The sequence below is a fragment of the Alternaria ethzedia genome, assembly GCF_023757985.1.
Source record: "Alternaria ethzedia strain BMP 0044 chromosome Unknown scaffold_14, whole genome shotgun sequence".
Classification (NCBI taxonomy): Eukaryota; Fungi; Ascomycota; class Dothideomycetes; order Pleosporales; family Pleosporaceae; genus Alternaria; species Alternaria ethzedia.
The window spans coordinates 250,742-273,053 of record NW_026056207.1 but is presented as its reverse complement, the minus strand read 5'-3'; the positions used below and the strand labels follow the sequence as shown (position 1 = coordinate 273,053).

General features: G+C 54.4%; 6 protein-coding genes across 6 annotated transcripts; 4 read left to right on the top strand and 2 right to left on the bottom strand.

Annotated features, from left to right (window-relative positions):
- Positions 1 to 1,118: 1,118 nt before the first annotated feature.
- J4E87_006233 (uncharacterized protein) lies at positions 1,119 to 3,020 on the bottom strand (the record flags this gene model as incomplete). The annotated part of the gene is made up of 7 exons (XM_049377838.1): positions 1,119 to 1,194; positions 1,247 to 1,286; positions 1,334 to 1,522; positions 1,573 to 2,185; positions 2,230 to 2,364; positions 2,412 to 2,687; positions 2,739 to 3,020. The coding sequence occupies 7 exons, from the start codon at positions 3,018 to 3,020 to the stop codon at positions 1,119 to 1,121; spliced, it is 1,611 nt and encodes a 536-aa protein (XP_049232405.1).
- Positions 3,021 to 3,688: 668 nt separating this feature from the next.
- Positions 3,689 to 5,367, top strand: J4E87_006232 (uncharacterized protein; the record flags this gene model as incomplete). The annotated part of the gene is made up of 5 exons (XM_049377837.1): positions 3,689 to 3,915; positions 3,975 to 4,050; positions 4,107 to 4,383; positions 4,441 to 4,497; positions 4,562 to 5,367. 5 exons carry the CDS (start codon positions 3,689 to 3,691, stop codon positions 5,365 to 5,367), a joined length of 1,443 nt encoding a protein of 480 aa, XP_049232404.1.
- Positions 5,368 to 5,543: 176 nt separating this feature from the next.
- Positions 5,544 to 7,725, bottom strand: J4E87_006231 (uncharacterized protein; the record flags this gene model as incomplete). The annotated part of the gene is made up of 3 exons (XM_049377836.1): positions 5,544 to 5,886; positions 5,944 to 7,228; positions 7,284 to 7,725. The coding sequence occupies 3 exons, from the start codon at positions 7,723 to 7,725 to the stop codon at positions 5,544 to 5,546; spliced, it is 2,070 nt and encodes a 689-aa protein (XP_049232403.1).
- Positions 7,726 to 8,181: 456 nt separating this feature from the next.
- On the top strand, positions 8,182 to 9,840 carry J4E87_006230 (uncharacterized protein; the record flags this gene model as incomplete). Its single annotated transcript, XM_049377835.1, has 4 exons — positions 8,182 to 8,248; positions 8,295 to 8,708; positions 8,759 to 9,057; positions 9,142 to 9,840. The coding sequence occupies 4 exons, from the start codon at positions 8,182 to 8,184 to the stop codon at positions 9,838 to 9,840; spliced, it is 1,479 nt and encodes a 492-aa protein (XP_049232402.1).
- Positions 9,841 to 12,658: 2,818 nt separating this feature from the next.
- On the top strand, positions 12,659 to 16,908 carry J4E87_006229 (uncharacterized protein; the record flags this gene model as incomplete). The annotated part of the gene is made up of 6 exons (XM_049377834.1): positions 12,659 to 13,181; positions 13,231 to 13,341; positions 13,390 to 13,665; positions 13,718 to 16,332; positions 16,384 to 16,515; positions 16,567 to 16,908. The coding sequence occupies 6 exons, from the start codon at positions 12,659 to 12,661 to the stop codon at positions 16,906 to 16,908; spliced, it is 3,999 nt and encodes a 1,332-aa protein (XP_049232401.1).
- A 1,912-nt stretch (positions 16,909 to 18,820) lies between these two features.
- J4E87_006228 (uncharacterized protein) lies at positions 18,821 to 22,087 on the top strand (the record flags this gene model as incomplete). The annotated part of the gene is made up of 2 exons (XM_049377833.1): positions 18,821 to 20,482; positions 20,510 to 22,087. The coding sequence occupies 2 exons, from the start codon at positions 18,821 to 18,823 to the stop codon at positions 22,085 to 22,087; spliced, it is 3,240 nt and encodes a 1,079-aa protein (XP_049232400.1).
- Positions 22,088 to 22,312: the final 225 nt, after the last annotated feature.

Below are 22,312 nucleotides of genomic sequence, written 5' to 3'. Positions count from 1 at the left end.
ACTGTTGAAGATGATTCGGGACCGGCGCGAGGCTGTCAGCGCGAGGGCGAGCATCGTGCACATGGTTGACCCCTGACTCGTCAACGTCTTGTTTGATATTTACGACAGAAAGCCTCTTTTGTGGTTCATGTGACTGCGATATGGATGTTCGATGCGCCGACCTTAACGGCGTTACTGTATTAGTCGCCAATGAGAAACGACGCGTTTGGGCTTGTCGATGTCTCGTCACTGGGGATGGGCTACTGGTAGCTGTTGATGGAACCCGACGTTCACCTGCTAGTACTGATGACTTCCTTCGTGGCATCGGTCTGGTCGTGATAATGGGCTGAATCCCAGTCGCGACAGTCACCTTGCCGCTAGGTCGCGTGCTTGGTGATGGAGACGGCTTAGGGCTTTCGTGACCATCTACAGGCGAGCTGCATGGGCTTTCCACAGTCGTGCTGTTCTGACCATCCGTGAACGTTGCAGCCACGGCCTGTGAAGTTTTGTTGCTGAGCCAGGGAAGTCTGTCCGATGTCGTTCGTGTTCCAAGCTTCTTGCGTTCCGGCGCCTTCGTCGTCTTTGGGGGAGCGCTCGACGCCTTCGAGGCATTGTTCTCAGGCTCAGTCATGTTGTTAAGTGAGCGATCAATTACACTGGTCTGTCTGAGACGGCGAACACGTGTGAACACTAGAGACGATAGTCTACGCGCTCATATGAAGTTTGCCGACCGAGTTGCTAGAGGGTTGGAGTGAGAAGTCGGCCTAGAAGGTGAGATGCAAAATGAATATGAGACGACCAGCTTCGACTGCTTGCAGGTAAGCGCAAGCAGGGCGGTGGAGGTAGAGGGTGTAGAAGAAGCTGGTCGTTGTAGCGATGAGACAAAGGATGGACGGCTTGAAGGTACGGACGCGGTGTCGTGTGAGTGCGACAACATGAAGGTTGAGCTAGCTCTGTTTACTTGTCTGACGCAACTGGGCTGCGATTTGCTCTTTCCTTTGCTGCACAGGAAGGGCCCCGCTCACTCTGAGAGCAAGTACGACACTCACCCACGTTATCTGAAATCGTGGCAACGGCAGTTGTGACATTGCAGAGCTTCTTGTATCTTGGAGGTATATCATACTACGTGCGCCATATCCTCACGACCGTATCGCCTCAAGCACTGTCCCAGTCATAGCAAGCACCTTCTCCTCTTCCAGCCGTTGCGCAACGAGCCTACAAAGATTAGCATTATCATCACCACAAAGAAGCTTCATGTAGTACTTACTGTAGACTAACCGGCAGGCCATGAAGCAGTTCAGGATTATCTGGCATTCATTAGTCATTATCAACTGTGAGAAGATGTGCCACTTACAGCTATCATAAGCACCCTGACAGTAATCGCTCTGAGCCTTGTAGTCGCTTGCATAATTATCCAACGCCTTATCGACCGAGATTCCGCAAGGAAACGACGTAGCAGAGTAGTCAACCACGTTGTACACGCCGGTATATCCGACGTATTTGAAGTCGCCGTGCGCTACGCTTGAGTATGGGGTTGTTGGAGCTAATGATTGTTAGAAAAGAATGATTCATGAAAGTCAGTTCTCTGCCTACCTAGAATGGCATCGAGTCCCTCAATTGCCATCCACTGTTCCAGGTATTGCCGCTGTAGCTCAGATCTCTCCGTATGCAACTTCCACATATCATAGACGCCCAGCTCTTTGGCGTCTTTGTACTGGAGCATTTCTGGGCGGTACGGCTCGCCTGTTACGCCGAGTAAAGCCTCAACGCTCTTCCCTCCATCAGCAACGAACATGCGCCCCAGAAGTTCTATCGCCTTAGCATGCAACTTCGGATTCCAAGCCAAAACTTCATGCCCAGCCTTCTTCAGCTTGACCGCCGCCCCCTTCAGCGCACGTGTCACAGGTGGCGTAGGCAAACAAATACCGTCGTTGTAAAGCACCGCGATCTTAAGCTTCTTCGGAAGCTCTACTGATCGCCACGGTATTGGCAGCATCTTTGGGTCTAATTTCCAGCACTCTGCGTCGACGATGGCCTTGGAGTACATGGTGATATCCGAAAGTGTCTTGCCCATGGGTCCGTTTACGGATTGTACTGCTTCCTGGCCAGCGAGACCGGATCTGCATCGTTGTGTGGTGAAGCGACCGAAGGAGGGGCGCAGAGTGAAGATACCGGTACATGCCGCTGGGATACGCAAGCTGCCGCCCTGGTATCGTTAGATCTGAAGGTCTAGTGCGAAGTGGTACTTACGATGTCTGTTCCGACGCCCAGGGGACTTCCTCCAAATGCGATGAGGGCTGATTCTCCGCCTGAGGATCCACCAGACGTGACTTTGCGGTTGAGTGGGTTGACGGTGCGGCCGAATGTGTTGTTCACGGACTCTGCCTGTGTCTTGTCAGTTTCCAGCTTGTTAGATATGCGCGTGTACGTACGATCATCATGGCTGTTGGCACATTGGTCTTGCAATACTGGACAGCGCCCAGCTGACGCAGTATCTCCACCAGCGTCGCGTCGTATTCGGCGGGTTGGTTCACTAACGAGGTAAAGCCTACGGTGCTGTCTTTCCCCTTTACGTTGAAGTTGTCTTTGAGCGATATGGGCAGGCCATGGAGCGGTCCTACAGTTTTGCCAGTTCGTTCGAGATGCTCGTCAAGGGCTTTGGCTTGTTGTACCGCTTCATCGAAGAAGGCGTCGCTGAGACAATTCGTCTATACACCCATTAGATCGCCTCAACTCTACTCTACAAAACTCTACCATACCAGTTGATGCGCCGCTGCGGCGCATTTGCAGAACGCGAGCGTGACGTCTTCGGCGCTCCATGCTTTCGACGCAATCTTCTCGAGGATATCTGACGCCGTGCTCTCAGTGATTGCGAGTTCTGACTTCGTAAGCCATCCAGATTCCCTAGGCCACGTCGTAACATCGAGTTGTGATTCCGACGGAAACTTGTCCTGGGGTATGCGGTATTGAGTCGGAATGGATTCCGCGAGAGCGGCGCGCTTCCCCGCGGCAACTTTCTCCCAGTTCGCTTCAGATGTCATACTTCAGGACTTTTTGCAACGCCAAACGACCGTGATCTGGGAGACTGTAGTACTAAAATCTATTAAACTGGAAGGAGAATTTGTAAACATATCCGTGAGTATCCTTCGCCATTCCGTATTCCTATCCTCCCCACTCTCGGGTGCATCTGCGCCGCGGTCCATACGTGATGGCGGCCCTGAACCGAAGCCATCGAAGGCATTGACAGTACCATTCCCCGCATTTACACGCGCCCAAGCCAGACTAACTCCTAGCAGACATGCCGCTCAGTCGGCCGAGATAGACTGCCGTTGCCCAAGAGGATATACCTGCCGTGTTGAGATTCAGATACGCCTCCCCAAGCACCCGATACCGGCAATCAGCTATCCAACCACGGGCGTCATGATCGTCGGTGAGGGTTACTGATTGTGAACGTTCCGAGTCAGGCATAAGTGGCGTACTATCATCCATATCTCGTTCCCAGCGTCTATCGGTCCTTTCATGCATGGACGGACAATGTCACCCGAAGAGATTCGAGACTACATACAGAACTGATAACGGCGATTGTTTGGAGACGCGATAGAATCGTCTTTTGTCGCGCAACCTCATATCTCTAGCGACGAGGCGCATTACCTCTGCTCAGCTGAGGTCAACACTTCAACATCTCAACTTTGAGATAGCAATCTCCAAAATGGCCAACAGCTTCATCGCCTATCTTCGAGGCGACCAGAATGCGCCAGGCGAGCGCAAGCTGGTGCAGAAGCTCGACTTCTTCATCCTTACTTTCTGCTGTCTCATGTACTTCCTGAACTATCTTGATCGCACAAACCTCAACAATGCGTATGTTTCTGGCATGAGGGAAGAGTTGAGCTTTAAAGGCAACCAGCTCAATCAAATCAACACCGTTTTCACTGTTGGGTGAGTGAGCATGAGGGAAAAAAGACACGAGAAACCTCTACTAATGCCACAATCCTCAGATACACCATAGGCCAAGTCCCATGCAACATAGCCCTCTACTACATCAAACCCCGCTACTTCTTCCCAGCATGCATGGTACACCTCTCTCTCTACCCCCTTCAGACTCACCGTATTCTAACAAACCCACACAGGTAGCATGGGCGGGCCTAACAATGGTAACAGCCGCCGCGCAAAAGCCGCAAGACATAATGGCCATCCGCTTTTTCCAAGCGCTCTTCGAATCCTCCACATTCGTAGGAACCCACTACATCCTCGGGTCCTGGTACACAGAAAAAGAGCTAGGGAAAAGATCCGGCATCTTCACTGCATCGGGTCTGGCAGGCACGATGATAGGCGGGTTTATCCAAACGGGGATTCATAGTAGTATGGATGGGTTGAGGGGGATGAGTGGGTGGAGGTGGCTGTTCAGTAAGTATTCAAATCTATTTACACATTTACATACACATGTACTAACATCGTTCTCAGTAATCGACGGCATCATCACCCTCCCCGTAGCCCTCTACGGTTTCCTCCTCTTCCCCGGTAAGTCCTGGCTGTACGAAATCCATGTGAGACATGTACTGACTTCGTACCTCTACCTCTGCAGACACCCCCCGCAACACCCGCGCCCCCTACCTCTCCGCCACCGAAAAGGCCCTCGCGATATCCCGCGTCCCCGAAGTCAGCGAACGAACCCCCATCTCCTTCTCCTTCCTAAAACACTGCTTCAGCACATGGTACTGGTATTTCTTCGTCATCCTGTGGATCCTCGCCGGAGAAACCGAATCCTTCAGCACAAACGCCTTGTTGCAGTTATACATGCGGTCTCATCCAACGGAAACATACACCGTAGCCCAGAACAACAATTATCCAACCGGCGTCCCAGCCGTCGGTATAGCATCCACACTCTTCTGGGCGACCCTCACGGATTTCATGGGCGGAAAAAGGTATCTAGTGGGTTACTGGATCGCAGCCACCGGCATCATAACCTCCGCGCTCATCCTCGCCTTTCCACACTCCACACCCATCCACTTCGGCATGTACTACTGGGCGGGCAGCGTATACGCCTGCCAAGCCACGTTCTTCGCGTGGGCGAACGATGTGCTGCGGTACGAAGAAGATAGTTTGCGCGCGGTGGTGATAGCGAGTATGAATATGGGAAGTAATGCGATTAATGCTTGGTGGAGTATTTTGTTCTACGGGGCAGATATGGCGCCGTATTTTACGAGGGGCATGTGGGCTATGATCGCGGTTAGTATTGGCATGGGGGTGTGGTGTGCGGGCGGGGTTTGGTGGCAGGGGAGGGCGGAGGGAAGGAGGGAGGGGAGTGTTGTGCATGCTGAGGTTAGGGGGAAGGGTGAGGAGGAGGAGGGGAGGTTTGCGGGGGGTGAAGGGGAGGGAGAGAAGGTATAGGGGGGCTTGGAGATAATGACGTTGTTGTTGTACTTCTACTTCGCGGCTCGGGGAGCTAATACAAACGCCTTGATAACGCCGAATTGTTATGCAATCATACTACCATCCATCCATCAAGAGCACAAACACTATCCTATCCTGTGCTATCCTATCCTACATCCCTCATATCATCCCCCCTATGACACACCACCAAACCTCTGGCTCGCCCTCCCGCCACGCATACTATTCATAAAATCAGCCGAAGGATCACTGCCCAGTCCATTCCATCCATTAGCACCAACACGCTGGCCCTCCCTCTGCGCCTTGTTAATCTTCTCCTGGAGCTGCGAGGCCCCCGAATCGATAAGCTGGAGCTGAGCGAGCTGTGTGTTGAGGACGCGGACGACTTTCGTGAGGGGATCGTCTGGCTTGCCGGTCTTGCTGAGCGTCTGCGATGTGTTGTTGATTTCTTCAATCATCTCCGTGAGGTCTTTGTTGAGTTCGTTGAGGCGGTCTTGCAGTTTTTCGGCGAGCTTGTAGCTGGGTGGTTGTTAGTCATTCATCATGGAGGGTGTGTAGGATTAGGGGTTTACTTACGTCCTCTCGCGCTCTTGGTCTGGGCCGCGAAGCGTCTCGTTCTTGCCGCTGACACCGTGCATCTTCATGAGGTTGTCAATCTCCTTCTCGTAGCGGTCGAGGTAGGAGTCGAGCTCTTGCTGGTTCTCCTCCATCATCGTTAGCTGCCTCTCGACCTCGGCGGCGTCACGCTCGGCTTGGAAGGTCTTGGAGTACAGTTGGCGGACTTTGTCGGAGTTCTCGACGAGCGCCCTATCCCATGATGCGACTGTCTCGGCTTGCGATTGGAATTCCTTCTGGTACTTGGATAGGTCGGCGGCCCAGCGGGTGATGATCTCGTCCATGGACTTGTTCTTCAGGCGTGATTGCGCCGATGGTGCGGGTCCGGCGGTTGATGCAGCAAGTCCGCTTTGGCCTGCATTGTTTCCGCTTGTCGCTCCAGGGGCTGGAGTTGGCTGTGAAGTGGTGTTGGACGACGCCGCCGGTGCTTCGCTTCCTGCGGGCTTGCTGAACAAGCTGGGAGTGGCTCCAGATGTGGTGGTGGTAGCAGCTCCAGGAGCAGCGGATGTAGTGTTTCCGCCTCCCAATCCACTTCCAAGGCTGGGGAACAAGGATGAGTTTGACGATGCGGTTGTCGTAGGCGCACCGCTTGTTGCAGTGGTTGTAGCTCCAGTTGTTGCAGCGGTGCTAGCAGGAGCAGCAGGCTTGGGGAAGCTGAAGCCACCGCCAGTAGATGCTGGTGTGGAAGCTCCCGCAGGTGAGAATAGGCTCGGTGCCGCAGAACCGGATGACGCAGCGTTGTTTCCACCCAGACTCAGGCCCGAGGTCGCAGTAGGCTGCGTAGAAGCTGGCGCAGCGGATGAGGTACCCAAGCTAAATCCTCCCAATGGCTTCGCAGGTGTCGAAGATGGGGTGCTGCTGCCCAGCCCGCCGAAAAGCCCACCTGCAGGTTTGGAAGCCTGCGCGTCTTGTGAAGCAGGCGCTGAAGGACCACCTCCGAATAGGCCACCCGAGGGAGTAGACGCAGGTGCAGCGGGCTTGTTTGCATCGCCCGAGGCGCCTGTGTTTCCTCCCAGGCTGAAGCCGCCTGAAGGCTTCGCGGCAGATTGTCCGGATGCAGCGCCGAATAGACCAGGTGTGGAAGACGCAGAGGTTGCTGCTGGCTTTTGGCCGAATAGCGAGGATGTGCCTCCGCTAGACTGGTTGTTCTGGCCGAATAGACTTCCGCCTGGAGGTGCGCCGGCTGGAGTGGTGGAGGGGAGGAAAGACGTCTTGTTTGCTGCTGGCGTAGCTGTTGGTGTTGAGCCTAGACGACATGTCAGCAGTCGCGTTGAAGGTCACAGATATGCCCAGCTACTCACTACCTGCTCCGCCGAATCCACCAAATGGAGAGCCGGAAGATGATGGCGCCGCGCCAGTTGAAGCTCCACCGAATAGTCCACCAGCTGGTTTTGGCGCATCTCCCTCCTTCTTCTGTCCAAAACCAAACCCGCCGCCGAAACCTGGTGTTGAGGATGGGGCCGGTGTAGCTGAGCCTCCGCCAAACAGACCACCGCTAGGCTTGGACGCAGGTGTGTTGGATGCGCCGCCGAAAAGACCGCCTGAGCCGCCTGGATTAGCTGCACCACCGCCAAAGAGGCCGCCGCCGCTGCTGCTAGCTGGTGTGCTCGAGGTGTTGTTTGCGGTGCCGAAGAGAGATGGCGTCGCGCTGCCAGTGGAGGGTGCAGCGCCAAACAGTGACTTCTGAGGAGTGTTGCTGCCGCCGCTGTTGTTGGCAGCGCCGCCGAATGTGAAGCCGCTCATGATGGCGGGTGTGGAGGAGAGCTCTGGTGTTTGTTGTTGATGGGCGATGGAGCTGTTGTGGTCGGCGAGATATCGAGAACGCGCGAAAGTCTAGTCGTGTCGCGCCCAGGGATGCAATTGTCGGGCCGCTAATGGACGAGGTCAAAGAATTGCGCGTAGTCGTGTATTCTCCTCACGCGCATCGACGTCGCGCCCAAAAGTTAGACAAACAGGTGCAAGGGTCAGGGCTTAGCTCCGGTGAATTGTTGTTCCCACCTTCCCGCTGCTGGAGCGTCCAGACCGCTCGTCCCCGCTAATCGAGCGTGCCTGAACGACGACACGCTCAAGCAACGAGGCGCAGTCTCCTGTCGCCTTCGCAGATCATTCCTCCTCCGCCTCTATAACCGTGACCCAGGTCTCCACGACTTCTCCCACAACACACACCCCGTCAAGTATAGCATCATCAATTGCCTCGACATGCCGGACGAGCTAGCACCACCCCGCAAGAGCGTAGAGCTGGAAGACCCCGGCGCGAAAGAGCTGGGTATGTCGTCTTGCTAATACGGTGTATTCATTCTAACATCACACAGCCGACTCAAGCGACGAGCACTTCTCCGATGCTACCGAAGGCCAGCCTGCGCGGTCGGACATGACCTCGCCCATTCCCATCACACGAGTTGAGCGAGTCGACGACGAGCCAGCCCACGGCGAGGTTCCCGGAACAGACGCATACAACATGCGCACCCAAGACGCTGTCCCCGACGAGGTTGAGATTGTCCCAGAAGGCGCACGAAGTCGCAGTGCCTCGCGCGTCAGCGTCAGCGACAGGCCTCTGACACCAGGAGGAACGCCAGTGCCAAAGACAATTGTCGAGAAAATCGACCCCGACCAGCCCAGCTACGGCGATGTTCCCGGTACACTTGCCCACCAGCAACGTCTGGCCGATGCTACGCCTGACGTGGTTGTCAGAGCACCGGAGGAGCCTTCCCAGAGCAGCAATCCAGGTACGTAGGGCATTTCCTTGGTGCCTCCTGCGTACCATTGACGGAAGAAGGGTCACCAACCTCGCATGACAGGTCCCCAATAAGCCCGAGTGACGGCACAACCGAAGCCGCACCTGAAACACTTGCCGAAGCCGACGCCGACGCCTCGATCGAGCAAGACGACGACTTTGGCAACGCCGACGGTGACGACGATGGTTTTGGCGATTTCGACGACTTTGAAGAAGGCGAAGAGGGTGACGATGATTTTGGGGACTTTGACGATGGGTTTCAGCAAGGCGAGGACGATGCAGAGACATCATTTGATAAGCCCCCAGAACAGCCTCCTGTACCTGTCCCCTCGCCAGGTCCTGTAAGTCGCAGCAATTCTAGTCCACATACATTATTGCCTTGTCCGCTTGCCTTGGTGACATCTGACTAACCTCTCCTTCTACAGCCCGTCTTAGACTTTGACCAACTCACATCACTTGAAGACATCGTCTCAGCAACACAGCCATACCTTGATGACATGTACCCCGCACAGGACGGCATACCCACAATATCCACCAATCCCGAGGAAACGCGGTCCATATTCCTCTCAGAACGGAGTCATTCATTATGGACACAACTAGTCGCACCGCCGCCACTACAACCTCCCGACTGGGTCCGCTCGCGCATACGGCGGCTGTTCTTGGTATCCCTAGGTGTACCCGTCGACCTTGACGAGATCCTCCCTGCATCCAAACAAAAGAAGCTCATCCTCCCTTCAATACATATACCCGGCGGCTCACCGCGCCCCTCCTCAGACGGTCGAAATAACGGCGGTCCCTTGGGACGCATCAAGCGCGAGAACGAATCATCCACTTCAGTTGACTCATCAAGTTCAAAACCAGAGCGGAAACGCAAAGGACCGCCACCACCACCCGAACTGGACATCAGCAGTACCATGCAGCTTTGCGCGACAACAGATGCAGCACTGCAAGGCTTGACTGACGAGGAGTTGAAGATGCACATCGACCACCTAAAGGGTCTGCAAGAAAGAGCAAAAGAGGTGTTCGAGTATTGGCAGAAGAGATTAGAAAGTGCACTAGGCGACAAGGATGCCTTTGAGCAAGTCATCGAGAGTCTGGTTGCGCATGCGAAGAAGCTCAGGTAGCCAGTTCCATGTCGTCAAATGCAGTTTAATCATACTTCCATTGAGACAGCCATGTTTTGGCGGTGTCGTTTGTTATCTGACCCCTTGTGATTCGCCAATGTATTCATTTCTTGGGTCAGGCGAACCACAGTTGTAACAGAGCTCGCACATTCTAGTGCCAAAATAGGTGTAATAAAAGGGTGGATGTTTCTTTCTTCTCTTGATTTATCTTTTGTAGGAATACACTGCACCCTGTCTTCTGAAATTCCAGAACTGCCGCAAGAGAGGTTACCATGTCATATACTACTACCAGGACCACTACCACTACCTTTACCACCACCTATACTAGAACCACTAGGACTATCTATACAAATACCGCGGCTGCTACAAACATCACTGTTTTCACAAGTCATACAAGCCCCGCAAGCACAAACACCACCACAACCACAACCTCAACCATGCCGTACATCGAAATAAGCAACACCTCTCCCCGGGCGCGCAACACAGCACCCTACTCATCACGCTCAGCCTTTACAAACTTCGGCCTCAAACAAATCCGCACAGATTGCCTCACCGCACACGAAGACAACTGTTCAATCTGTCTCGAAGCGTATTCAGACATCGACCCGGCTACAAAGATTAACATATGCCGCCATATCTTCCACAGATCCTGTTTAATGACATGGTTGGAGTCATCATCAACATGCCCCATGTGTCGAGCAAAACTATTCGCTCCCGCTCTGTCACCATATTGGTCCTATCACCCATTGCCTTCAATGCGGGACCTCCGGATTGATACTACAAGCGAACGTACGAATCCGAGGAGGAATTTGTTTGAGAGGAGGGGTGGGGTTGGGGGCGTTCCTGCGCTACCGCATGCAAGAACGGATACGGAGTTGTCGATGATGGTGGGGAGGGAGGAAAGGGATGGGCCGGATGCGTCTGATGCTTTGGCGACGTGGAGGATGGCGGCTTCTGAGGAGGGGAGGGAGGGGAGGGAGCAGGGGGAGACGCCGCTGGATTATTGATGGGGATGGAGGGTGTATGACGACTTCTGAGGTGCATGGATTCTGCAAATGTGTTTTGAAGTTGAGAGATTCCGAGAGACTACGTTGTTGGCATGGATGATATTTGATGGGTTTTGATGTGCGTGTATTCTGCGGACATGTTTTGAGGTTGAGATGCTCCAAGAGACTACGTTATGGCATCAGAGGATCTAGCACCACGAGCGAGGGATCTGTATTCTGCAAACACGGCATGAAATCAATAAATATCGGTCGATAGGCCTGCTCCTGGAAAGTAAGCGTAGAGACTACGTAGTCGCAAGAGAGGATTCAGCACAACTTGCTGGGTGTATGTATTCTGCAAACACGTTTCTGAGTGAAGAATTTCCAAATTTAGATGGCTTCCTTGTGTATAGTGGAGGGGTCCCTAGGTGGATACATAGTAGGCAAAGCGTACTAATTCGTCACGATCCACATGACTGATCTTGGACATGTATATCGTGTTGAGTGTCGTGAAATACCTTGATGTTGCAAAAGCAAATATAATTTCTGTAGGGTTGTCCGCTGCGTGGAACTTGCTCCCGGGGCGAGGACCCGGGGAATGTTCGGATGCGCCGACCGGGTTCCCCAATGTTTCCTTGCTTTGGTGCAACGGCGAGTCGATTTTGGACAGCGCAAGAACACGTCCTCGCATGTTAGCCAGCATGTGCCGGCATCCGCTCAGACACGCTTACTGCAGTCGGCCGGACGGCCGGGAGAGACCCTGAGCGAAGCGACGTGCTTTGTGAACAAGCGTACCCCACCGTACGCACCATCACAGAGCCCCTCTGTCAGCTGTCAATCAGCGCACGATAAGATATGAGAGTATTGCGATCGATGGCGCTGAAACCACGGCACGAGTACGGCAGGTGCAGTGGCATGCAGATCAAACAGGAGAGCAGCGCAGAGCTGCCGTGGCTAATTTAGAGGCGCCTTCACAGTTGGCCGTGGGCGTTGAAGTCCATGGTGTCCGCGGTGTGGTGCGATGCTAGGCGATGCCTGTTCCGCGCGCCGTTAGCAGCGAATAGGGGTAATTTGCCACACTGGTGGGTGCAGGTGGCTTCGGTCGCACTGCCATTCGTCGCTCTGTTCGTAAACTCGTACGTGCTAAGAGATGGCACGCGGACGGGAAATGCATGGTCACACTTCATTCCGCGGGCCATGACGTCGGCGGTGTGCAGTGGTGTTGTGCTGGAGGGCTGAATTTGCGGTGGTTTGTTCACCAAGTGGCCGTTGGCAGCCATAGTCCGCCCTGTCCGTTTCTGAGCTCGGCCGTGCACGTGTGGACCCACCCGTGCAGCACGCAGCGCTAGGTCGTTCGCGACGTAGCGCTTAACTGTCATCTTCGCGTCCAGTCTGCTTTCCCAACCCGGCAGCATGTCGGGCAATCCTTTTGGCAGTGAGGCAGCATAGTGTAGCACGCCCGTGACGCTGCGTTGGGCTGGCGTGTTCCGTCTCTCTTCCGCCGCGCTCCCCTCTGCTCCTCCATCGTGTGGCGTGCGGCTATTCTTCACGCTGCCTAGCTGCTAGATCCCGTGCTAGCCCTGTTTGAGCCATACTGGATATCCATTCCAGCGGGGCCCCTGCTTGCGCTTCCTCGATACCTCTCGAGTTCATCTCGCGATCCATCAGCATCCTCGCAGCCGTCTGCACCGGCAGACTCTTCAGTCCCTCCTTTGTCCGTTCTCGCCTGCCCTCGCACCGAAACTTGACCCGCCGCACTTCCGTCCTCTCCCCCGTTCCAGATGCGCACATAGCAGCCTTTTGAGCCTCGCACCCTTCCACCCGCCGCCACAATGGCCGCAGAGACGTACTCGAGCGTCTCAGCCATCATCCGCAACCTCGCCCGCCAACATGACCCCACGCGAGACCCCAGCTTCAGCGCACAGGTTTCGGCCAATGGAGCCAAGACGGCCGCCAACGCCATCGCTCTGCCGGGCCCGGAGAGCGAAGAGAAGACACAACTCGAGCAGGAGCTGTCGGCGCTCTGCTCAAGAATAGATTTCCTCGAGCACAAGAGCAGCCACGCCGCGACCAAGCAGGGCCAGTTCCCTCTGACACCCGCACAAGAGCCCCCGGAGGAGGGCGTATTATATACACAGGCCGGCGTCGTGCGCGGCAACAACGGCCCACCCGTCCAGGGCCGTCGGGGATCCAACAAGGAGCGCGCCATCTGGGTGTCCAACTGGCTCGCAGCCAAAGAGTCGAATGGCGACCCCGAGCAGCCCGCCGCAGCCCTCACCGAGGAGCAGCTCAACTATCTGCGCGTACACCTGAACCAGCAAGCCGACCAGATAAGGAACCAGCGCGAGCACATTGGTAAGGGCGTGCAAATGGAGTCGCATGCGCTTATTCTGACATCATACAGACAACCTGAGCCAAGAAGTGAACAAGCAGTTGACGACACAGAGCATGGTATTCGAACACGGCATTGAAGACATCGGCGCACTCAAGAGAGAACTCGGCAAACATCAACAGGGTAGGCTCTGCAGCCTCACATAGGCGTTGACACGGCTGACATGTTTAGCCAACTTGGCTTTCCAAAAGGCACTGCGGGAAATCGGCGCCATCGTCACGGCCGTGGCCATGGGTGACTTGAGCAAGAAGGTCTTGATCCATGCTAAGGAGATGGACCCTGAAATCACTCTGTTTAAGCGCACGATCAACACCATGGTGGATCAACTCCAGGAGTTTGCTAGTCAGGTTACATTCCTCGCCCGAGAGGTCGGCACCGAAGGCAGATTGGGCGGTCAAGCCAACCTACCAGGAGTTGCTGGTATTTGGGCTGAGCTGACTGACAGTGGTACGTTGTGATTAGGGTTCCACTATCGGCCCGATGCTAACGTGTCCTGCAGTTAATGGGATGGCCAAGAATCTTACCGACCAGGTGCGAGAGATCGCCGTAGTCACCACCGCAGTCGCCATGGGTGACCTCAGTCGCAAGATTGAACGTCCGGCCCGCGGAGAAATTCTGCAGCTGCAACAGACCATCAACAGCATGGTGGACCAACTGCAGTCGTTTGCGACTGAAGTATCCAAGGTGGCCAGGGATGTCGGTACCGAAGGAAAGCTCGGTGGTCAGGCTGAAATCGCTGGTGTCAAGGGCATGTGGAACGAACTCACAGTGAACGTGAACGCCATGGCTCAAAATCTTACTACACAAGTGCGAGACATTGCCCAAGTGACAACGGCTGTCGCGCAGGGTAACCTCACCCGGAAAGTCGAAGCCGAATGCAAGGGTGAGATTTTGGAACTCAAGAACACGATCAATCGCATGGTGGACCAGCTGCAGCAATTCGCCCATGAGGTCACCAAGATTGCGAGAGAGGTCGGATCCGAGGGTCGCCTTGGTGGCCAAGCTACAGTGCATGGTGTTGAGGGAACCTGGAAAGATCTCACTGAGAATGTGAACGGTATGGCCATGAACCTCACAACACAAGTGCGAGAGATCGCCGAAGTCACTACAGCCGTCGCAAGAGGAGATTTGAGCAGGAAGGTCAAGGCAGAAGTCCAGGGTGAAATTCTGTCCCTCAAGATTACCATCAACACCATGGTGGACCGTCTCAACACATTCGCACAAGAGGTCAGCAAGGTGGCCCGTGAGGTCGGCACAGACGGTATCCTCGGCGGCCAAGCGCAGGTCGACAACGTTGAAGGCAAGTGGAAGGACCTCACCAACAATGTCAACACCATGGCCCAGAACTTGACGCTGCAAGTGCGAAGTATCTCCGAGGTCACACAGGCCATCGCCAAGGGAGATATGAGCCGCAGAGTGCACGTGGACGCCGAAGGAGAGATTCGACTACTCAAAGACACTATCAACGACATGGTTATGAGACTAGACGAATGGTCTCTTGCTGTGAAGCGCGTAGCTCGCGATGTGGGCGTAGACGGAAAGATGGGCGGCCAAGCAGATGTAAGAGACATCGACGGCAGATGGAAAGAGATCACCACAGACGTCAACACCATGGCACAGAATCTTACGTCCCAGGTGCGCGCTTTCGGCGACATCACCAACGCTGCCATGGAGGGCAAGTTCACCCAAATCACCGTCGAGGCTTCCGGCGAGATGGACGAGCTGAAGCGCAAGATCAACCAGATGGTGTCCAGTTTGCGAGAGAGTATCCAAAGGAACACAGCAGCCAGGGAAGCCGCCGAGTTGGCCAACAAGACCAAGTCCGAGTTCCTCGCCAACATGTCGCACGAGATCCGAACACCCATGAACGGTATCATTGGAATGACCCAGCTTACGCTCGACACAGACCTTACGCATGCACAACGAGAGATGTTGACTATTGTTCATAACCTGGCTGGTCAATTATTGACCATCATTGACGACATCCTCGATATCTCCAAGATCGAGGCCAACCGCATGGTCATGGAAGAGATTCCGTTCTCAATGCGAGGCACAATCTTCAACGCCCTCAAATCTCTGGCATCAAGAGCCAACGAGCGGAAGTTGAACCTCGCCTATGACGTATCTTACAAGGTGCCCGACTACGTTGTGGGTGACTCCTTCAGGTTGAGACAGATTATTCTCAACTTGGTCGGTAACGCTATCAAGTTTACAGAGCTAGGAGAAGTCAAGGTGGCCATATCCATGGCGCAAGAGCAAGAATGCGGCCCAGATCACTACGTGTTCCAGTTTGCTGTTTCCGACACTGGAATAGGCATCCGTGGCGACAAGCTCAATCTCATCTTCGACACCTTCCAGCAAGCGGACGGTTCCACTACCAGGAAGTTCGGTGGTACCGGCCTGGGTCTATCCATCTCCAAACGTCTCGTCACCCTCATGGGCGGTCGTATGTGGGTCGAGTCAGACTTTGGCAAGGGCAGTGTGTTCTACTTCACATGCAGAGTACGTCTCGGCACGCCGGAGGTTACCGCCATCCGGCCTCAGCTCGTGGCGTACAAGCAGCACGCCGTCCTCTTTGTCGACCAAGGCAACACGGGCTTCTCAGACCAGATCATTGAGCACCTTAAGACACTTGACCTCGTACCCATGGTGGTCAAGTCGATTGAGGAGGTTCCTGAGACGACGAAGAGGACCGACATGCCCTATGACTGCGTTATCGTTGACAACGACAACACAGCGCGGGAGCTCAGGATTGCGGAACGCTTCAAGTACATTCCTCTCGTCATGCTTACGCCACATGTATGCATCAGCCTCAGGTCCGCGCTTGAGAATGGTATTTCGAGCTACATGACAACACCCTGTCTGCCGATCGATTTGGGCAACGCGCTCATTCCCGCACTTGATGGTCGCGCCGCACCTCTTGTCTCGGATCACTCCAAGTCTTTCCAGATTCTCCTTGCCGAAGACAACGCTGTCAACCAGAAGCTTGCTGTCAGGATTCTGGAGAAGTACCACCACAGAGTCACTGTGGCTAACAACGGTCTTGAAGCCTTTGAGCACATTCAGAAGAAGCGCTACGACTGTGTGCTTATGGACGTGCAAATGCCCGTCATGGTGAGTTGAGCTACATTCTTTAATGCAAGTACACCACTAACATCATCTCAGGGCGGTTTCGAAGCCACAGCAAAGATCCGTGAATGGGAGCGTGAGAACGGTATCCCGTCAACACCCGTCATCGCCCTCACAGCGCACGCCATGGTTGGTGATCGCGAGAAGTGTCTCGCTGCACAGATGGATGTACGTTATTATGATATCAAGACCATTTCCTGCTACTAACGCCTATCTCAGGACTACCTATCCAAACCCCTCCGCCAGAACCAACTCATCCAAACAATCCTGCGCTGCGCCACCGTCGGCAGCAGTAGCAGCACAATGTACGACCACACAAGCGAGTCTCGCTACACAGCATCCTCGCACCTCCCCAGCATCAGTGTCCCCGGCCGGGAGAACAACGGCGGCGCCTCGTCATCACAAGGCGGCCTCCCCAGCCCCGGCAAGAAGCGCCCACAGCTCGAAACGCGCGGCTTCACAGAACGCGGAGGCGGAGCGCAAAGCCCAAACCTGCTGGCGGTGGATCAGACGGATAATGGCAGTGTCGAGAGAGTACGTTCCTTGTCCGCTAGTTTGTGAGTAAATTGACCCTAATATGTGTGTGTGTTGTAGCTTTTGCTGCGGAGTCACAGTAGCTGAGAATTTTTTTGTGACGTTTAAAGGAAGAGGAGAAGGCTTGATTAAGCTCACTTGAAAGCCCGCCCTTGGCCTACTACAAACACCAAACTACACTCGGAAAAAAGCATCGACGACTACTACCGCTATCGGACGATGTCTCTCCTCGCGGACAGACGTATTATCGAAATCATCGGATACCCCGCACATACAACACAACATTTCTAGGCTGGCGGCGGGAAGGAGGGGCGAAGGTAGAGGTAACATGGATGGGGATTGTGGATGGGGGGTTGGGTTGGTTTGGATTCGGTTTGAATTGGGTTACTGAGTATTGGCGTTTTTTTGAACCTGTCCTTGTCCCTTGTTTTGTTGGTTGCTGCTACCCACGAATCTTCTTCTTGTGCGAACCACTTTTTTGCATATTTGGGCGTTTAGTTCATATGGGTTTGCCTCGGTGGCTTTATTGGCGTGCTGCTGTTGCTCTCGTCGCTGTTGTTGTTGTTGTTGTGGTTGTGTATAGGATACCTTCGCTTTATTCAAAGGATTGCACTTGTGTTCTGGTGGGCTTGAGAGTTGCCCTTGCTACTTGCGCATGCATGTGTCATTTGGGGTGAGAGCGGTAGTGGGGCTGAGAGTCGCTCTTGCTACTATCTCATGGATATGTCACTCTGTTCGGAAAACTGCTAGTTGTGCTCATCGGTGAGGGCGGCCGCGGGCCAAGCGAGGTTTAGCCATACAGCGTCTTGTAATCTCGGGACTTGCTGCCTGCTTCTGTGACTTTGTGACTTTGTAACTATGGGGTGACTAGTGATTTCGGATTGTACGGGGTATATGCCTCAAGTGATATGTCTAAATCCCACCTACTGCAGCGAACTAGATAATTCGCACACTTGCTTTTTGCCAGGCGCGGGGTGCGAGACCCGCAGACTCGAGGGCTCTGTCACCCACACGAGTATGGGGGCCCGGAATGGGCAATTGCTAATTGCGACGGATATGCTCGCCCATGGTATCTATTTATGATAGACGTCAAAGCCACTACATGCAGCTAGTTCACTATCTAATTTCGCGTCTCTCGCGCGCCTCGCTTGACGTCGTTGTACATGGATGCACGCCAAGCTCACTACAGGCGTGTTTGCTGACCGGAGCATCAGAACAGGGCAGAAAACAAAGTCCTTCAGCTTTCAGCCTCGTGGCCAACTCAGCAGCTGGGTAGGACTGGGCTTTTTTCACACGCCCTGTGTAGCGTTGGTTTGCTGCATTTTCGCCTGGAGATGTGCTTTCATTGATTTGATTGGTATCGGATGACATCACGCTTCGGCTTAGCAAAGGCTGCCCTTTCTCGGTAACGGCGGAGGGGGACGCGACATGTCGGACTGCGCGCAGTGCCTTTCGCATTATCTTTCCCTGTCGTCAAGTCGTCGCTCAACCCACACCCCACTGCGACAAGGCTATCATGGCCCCAATACGGTAGACGGGAGCGCCTTGTTCGCTTTCCTAGTCTGCTTCTTCTTCAACTCGTGTTCGCTTCTTTGTCGCAACCTCGTTGTTTGCATTTCACAACCTTCTTCGTCGCTTCCTGCTTCGTCGTACGCCTACAAGGCCCGCGCAACCAGACGCGTCGCGCCCGCACATCGCAACTGCCTCGACGGCGCCTTCCCTCCCAGCTGAGGCAAGCACGGCTGCCTGATTTCACCAGCACCGTCTCCCCATTCACTTTCATATTCACCGCGTCCTCGCCGCAGCACCGACAGCGCCTCTCCTACTTAACTCGCCCTGCGCCGCACTGCTGGCGCTTCCCACCCCACCACCACGTCCCCTGGTACAACCGCCGACCCGCTTCCTTCGCATACCTAACCACGGTACCGCCTAGCCCAAGATGGCGTCCGACAGGATGAGCCTTCAGGACAATATTCAGATGCTCGAAGAGGTCCTTCCAGCCATTGATCCCGCTGATCGGCCGGTATACGAGAACATGCTCCAGACGCTTTACCAGCAGCGGTCGGTTGAGCAACACCAAAGCGAGAGCGATGCCCAGGTCACTGCCATCATAGAAAATGGCTTCCAGCCCAACAACGCCATGACTGCATATGGCCAGGCCTTTCCAAACGAGAATGGTGACTGGACACATGCCAACGGAAACAACCACACAAGCTACCATAGCGGCCCGTCATACACCAACGGGTCGTCGTATGGTATGCAAGTACCGCCCTCGCCGCCTCTGCCTGAACCACAACATAGCCGCAAGCGCAGCCTTGGGATAACCGACTACCCCGAAGCCAAGCGTGTCAGCGGGCAGCCTAGTCCGGTAACTCCAACCTCGCCCGTTGGTCCATGGTCACAATCGCTTCCTAGTCGCGAGGCCGCTCGAGTTCGTCACTCTGACCCTATGGACTTTGTCGACCTGACTGAATCGAATCCACCTTCGCCTGGCAATTTCGAGCTTCCTATCCATGTACATGCGCAACCAGATCCCGCCCCACACTATATGGACCCATTCCCGGAGCTCAACAACTATCAGGGAGGAAGTGACAATGGCACCATACTATCAGCTGATGCGTTCAACCAAGAGTTCATGGCTCCGGAAGAGCTTGCTGAGTTTCTGATCGCACCCAGTGCACCAGGTAGTCATTTCGCTGTGCCGCAGACTTTCCCTTATCAGCCTCGTGCTGAGGCAGATTATCCCGAACACATGCGAGGGTGGAGCAGTGACGGAGAGGAGTATGGCCGCTTCCCGCTCAATGTCAATGAGGCGGAAGACATTGAGAAGCTCTTGCAGAGCATCAGTGCTGGTGTTGACGAAGAGGACAAAGAAAAGCGAGCGCCCACTCCCAAGACCATGACTTGTACTTTGAAAGAATATCAGCGTATAGGTCTCACGTGGCTGCTCAACAAGGAGCGCGGCGCGACCAAGGGCAGTATTCTTGCAGACGATATGGGTCTGGGCAAGACCATCCAGGCTCTCGCTCTCATTTGCGCGAATCCGCCCACAGATCCGGCATGCAAGACAACGCTCATCATCGCGCCTGTCGCCCTTATGCGGCAATGGGAGAAGGAGATCGAGCGTCATATCCATCCTCGCCACAAGCTCAAGGTCCACCTCTATCATGGCAGTGGTAAGAACGTTGATTTCGCTCGTCTTCGCCAGTGTGACGTCGTCCTCACCACCTTTGGTTCCCTGACTTCAGAATACAAGCAAAAGGAGTCTTCCAAAGAGGCGATGGCCAACGACGCAGAACTCCGCAATCCTAGCATGCGCCGCAAGGCCAAGGATAGGCTCGCACTGCTAGGACAAGAGTGCATGTGGTATCGTATCATCATCGACGAGGCCCACAATATCAAGAACCGGAACTCCAAGGCGTCCAAGGCGTGCGCTGACCTCATGGCTAAACACCGCTTGTGCATGACTGGTACGCCCATGATGAACAGCGTTGACGAGCTTTTCCCTCTTCTCCGGTTCTTGAAGATGTCGCCGTATACTACATGGACCAAGTATAGCATGGACATTGCAAAGGCAAGTACAGATGACTCTGACTATTGGGTACGATCTTTTACTAACGAAATCTAGGGTTACAAGAGCACTCAGCCACGCGCGCGGACCGGTGCACAGAACCGTCTTCACATCGTAATCAAGGGTATCATGCTCCGGCGTCGGAAAGACGCTGTCGTTGATGGGCAGCCTGTTTCCAAGATCCCTCCCAAGCACTCTGCCATCGATAGTGTGGAGTTCGAAGACGAAGAACATGAGCTCTACAAGGCTCTAGAAACCAAGTCGCAGCTTCAGATGAATAAGTTCCTTGATAAGGGTACTGTCACAAGCAACTACGCCAACGTCTTGGTTCTCCTGCTTCGCCTCCGCCAAGCATGCTGTCATCCGCATCTTATCAAAGACCTCAGTCAACCAGCAACCGAGGCTATCGATGAACACGATCTCTTGAGCCGCGCCAGGGAACTGAGTGATGAGGTCGTCGCGCGACTGAAGGCTAATGAGTCTTTCGATTGCCCGATTTGCCTTGATCTCGATCCGAACCCGACGATCCTCATCCCGTGTGGACATACGGTGTGCGGTGAATGTGTCCAGAAGATCATGGATCCGGCCATGCGAACCGCTCAAGATGGCAATGATGAAGCTGCCCCGGCCTTGTGCCCACACTGCCGTGGTGATATCAGCGCCAAACTGATCACAGATTACAAGCACTTCTGCAAGGTCCACTGCCCAGAGCGGCTTGGGTCAGCTGACTTGTCAGAACAAGAGGAGGGCGATGCTGAAGAAGATGACTCTGATTCTGACATCTCCGAAGACGAGGAGGATGCAGTGGATGTCGACAGGAAGGGCAACCTTGCTGGCTTCGTCGTTGACGATGATGAGGAAGACGAATACGTCGCCGATGAGGCGGAAGATGACGACGACGACCTAGGCTCCGCATCTGTGTCCAAGTCTAAGAAGTCAAAGTCAAAGGCAAAGGCAAAGAAGTCTGGCAAGGGCAACAAGGGCAAGGGCAAGGAACGCGCCAAACCCAAGCTTACTCTTGCTCAGCTCAAGAAAGAGTCTCTCCGCAACAAGAGCGCCAAGAAGCGCTACCTGCGTCGCCTGGACAAGACCTTCATTCCGTCTGCGAAGATCAGCAGGACTGTTGAACTGCTCAAAGAGATCAAGGAGAATGACCCGACTGAGAAGACGCTCGTTTTCTCCCAGTTCACTTCCTTGCTCGATCTCGTCGAAGTACCTCTACACCGAGAAAGACTGGCCTACCAGCGCTACGACGGCAGCATGAAGATGGACGAGCGCGCCGACGCCGTAAACGCCTTCATGGACGACCCAAACGAAAACATTATGCTCGTCTCTCTCAAAGCCGGTAACGCGGGTCTCAACCTCTGGAAAGCATCTCAGGTCATTATCCTCGACCCTTTCTGGAACCCCTTCATCGAAGAACAGGCGATCGACCGCGCCCATCGTATGCCCCAGGAGCGTGAAGTATATGTGCACCGCATCATTGTACCGGAGACCGTGGAAGATCGTATCATTGCTATCCAGGATAGGAAGCGTGAGCAGATTGATGCGGCGCTGGATGAGAATGCGTCGAAGAGCCTTACCAAGCTCAGCGTATCAGAGCTGAAGTTCTTGTTTGGTATGGGTGGTGGCTAGTGTGCGCGAGAAAGCTGCGGGCCTCCTCCCTGTTCACACAGCGTTCGCGCTATGGTTTCCTTTCGCTCTTTCCATGTTCGATCTATCGCCTTTTCACCACACATGTTCTTTTTCTAACAACATCTGTTCCCTACTCGCATATTTAGACGCGCAAACACGTGTTTTCGCATTTTTTTGATACCCGATCTCGAATGATCAAGGCTTTACCTTCTCTTCTCGGGGAAA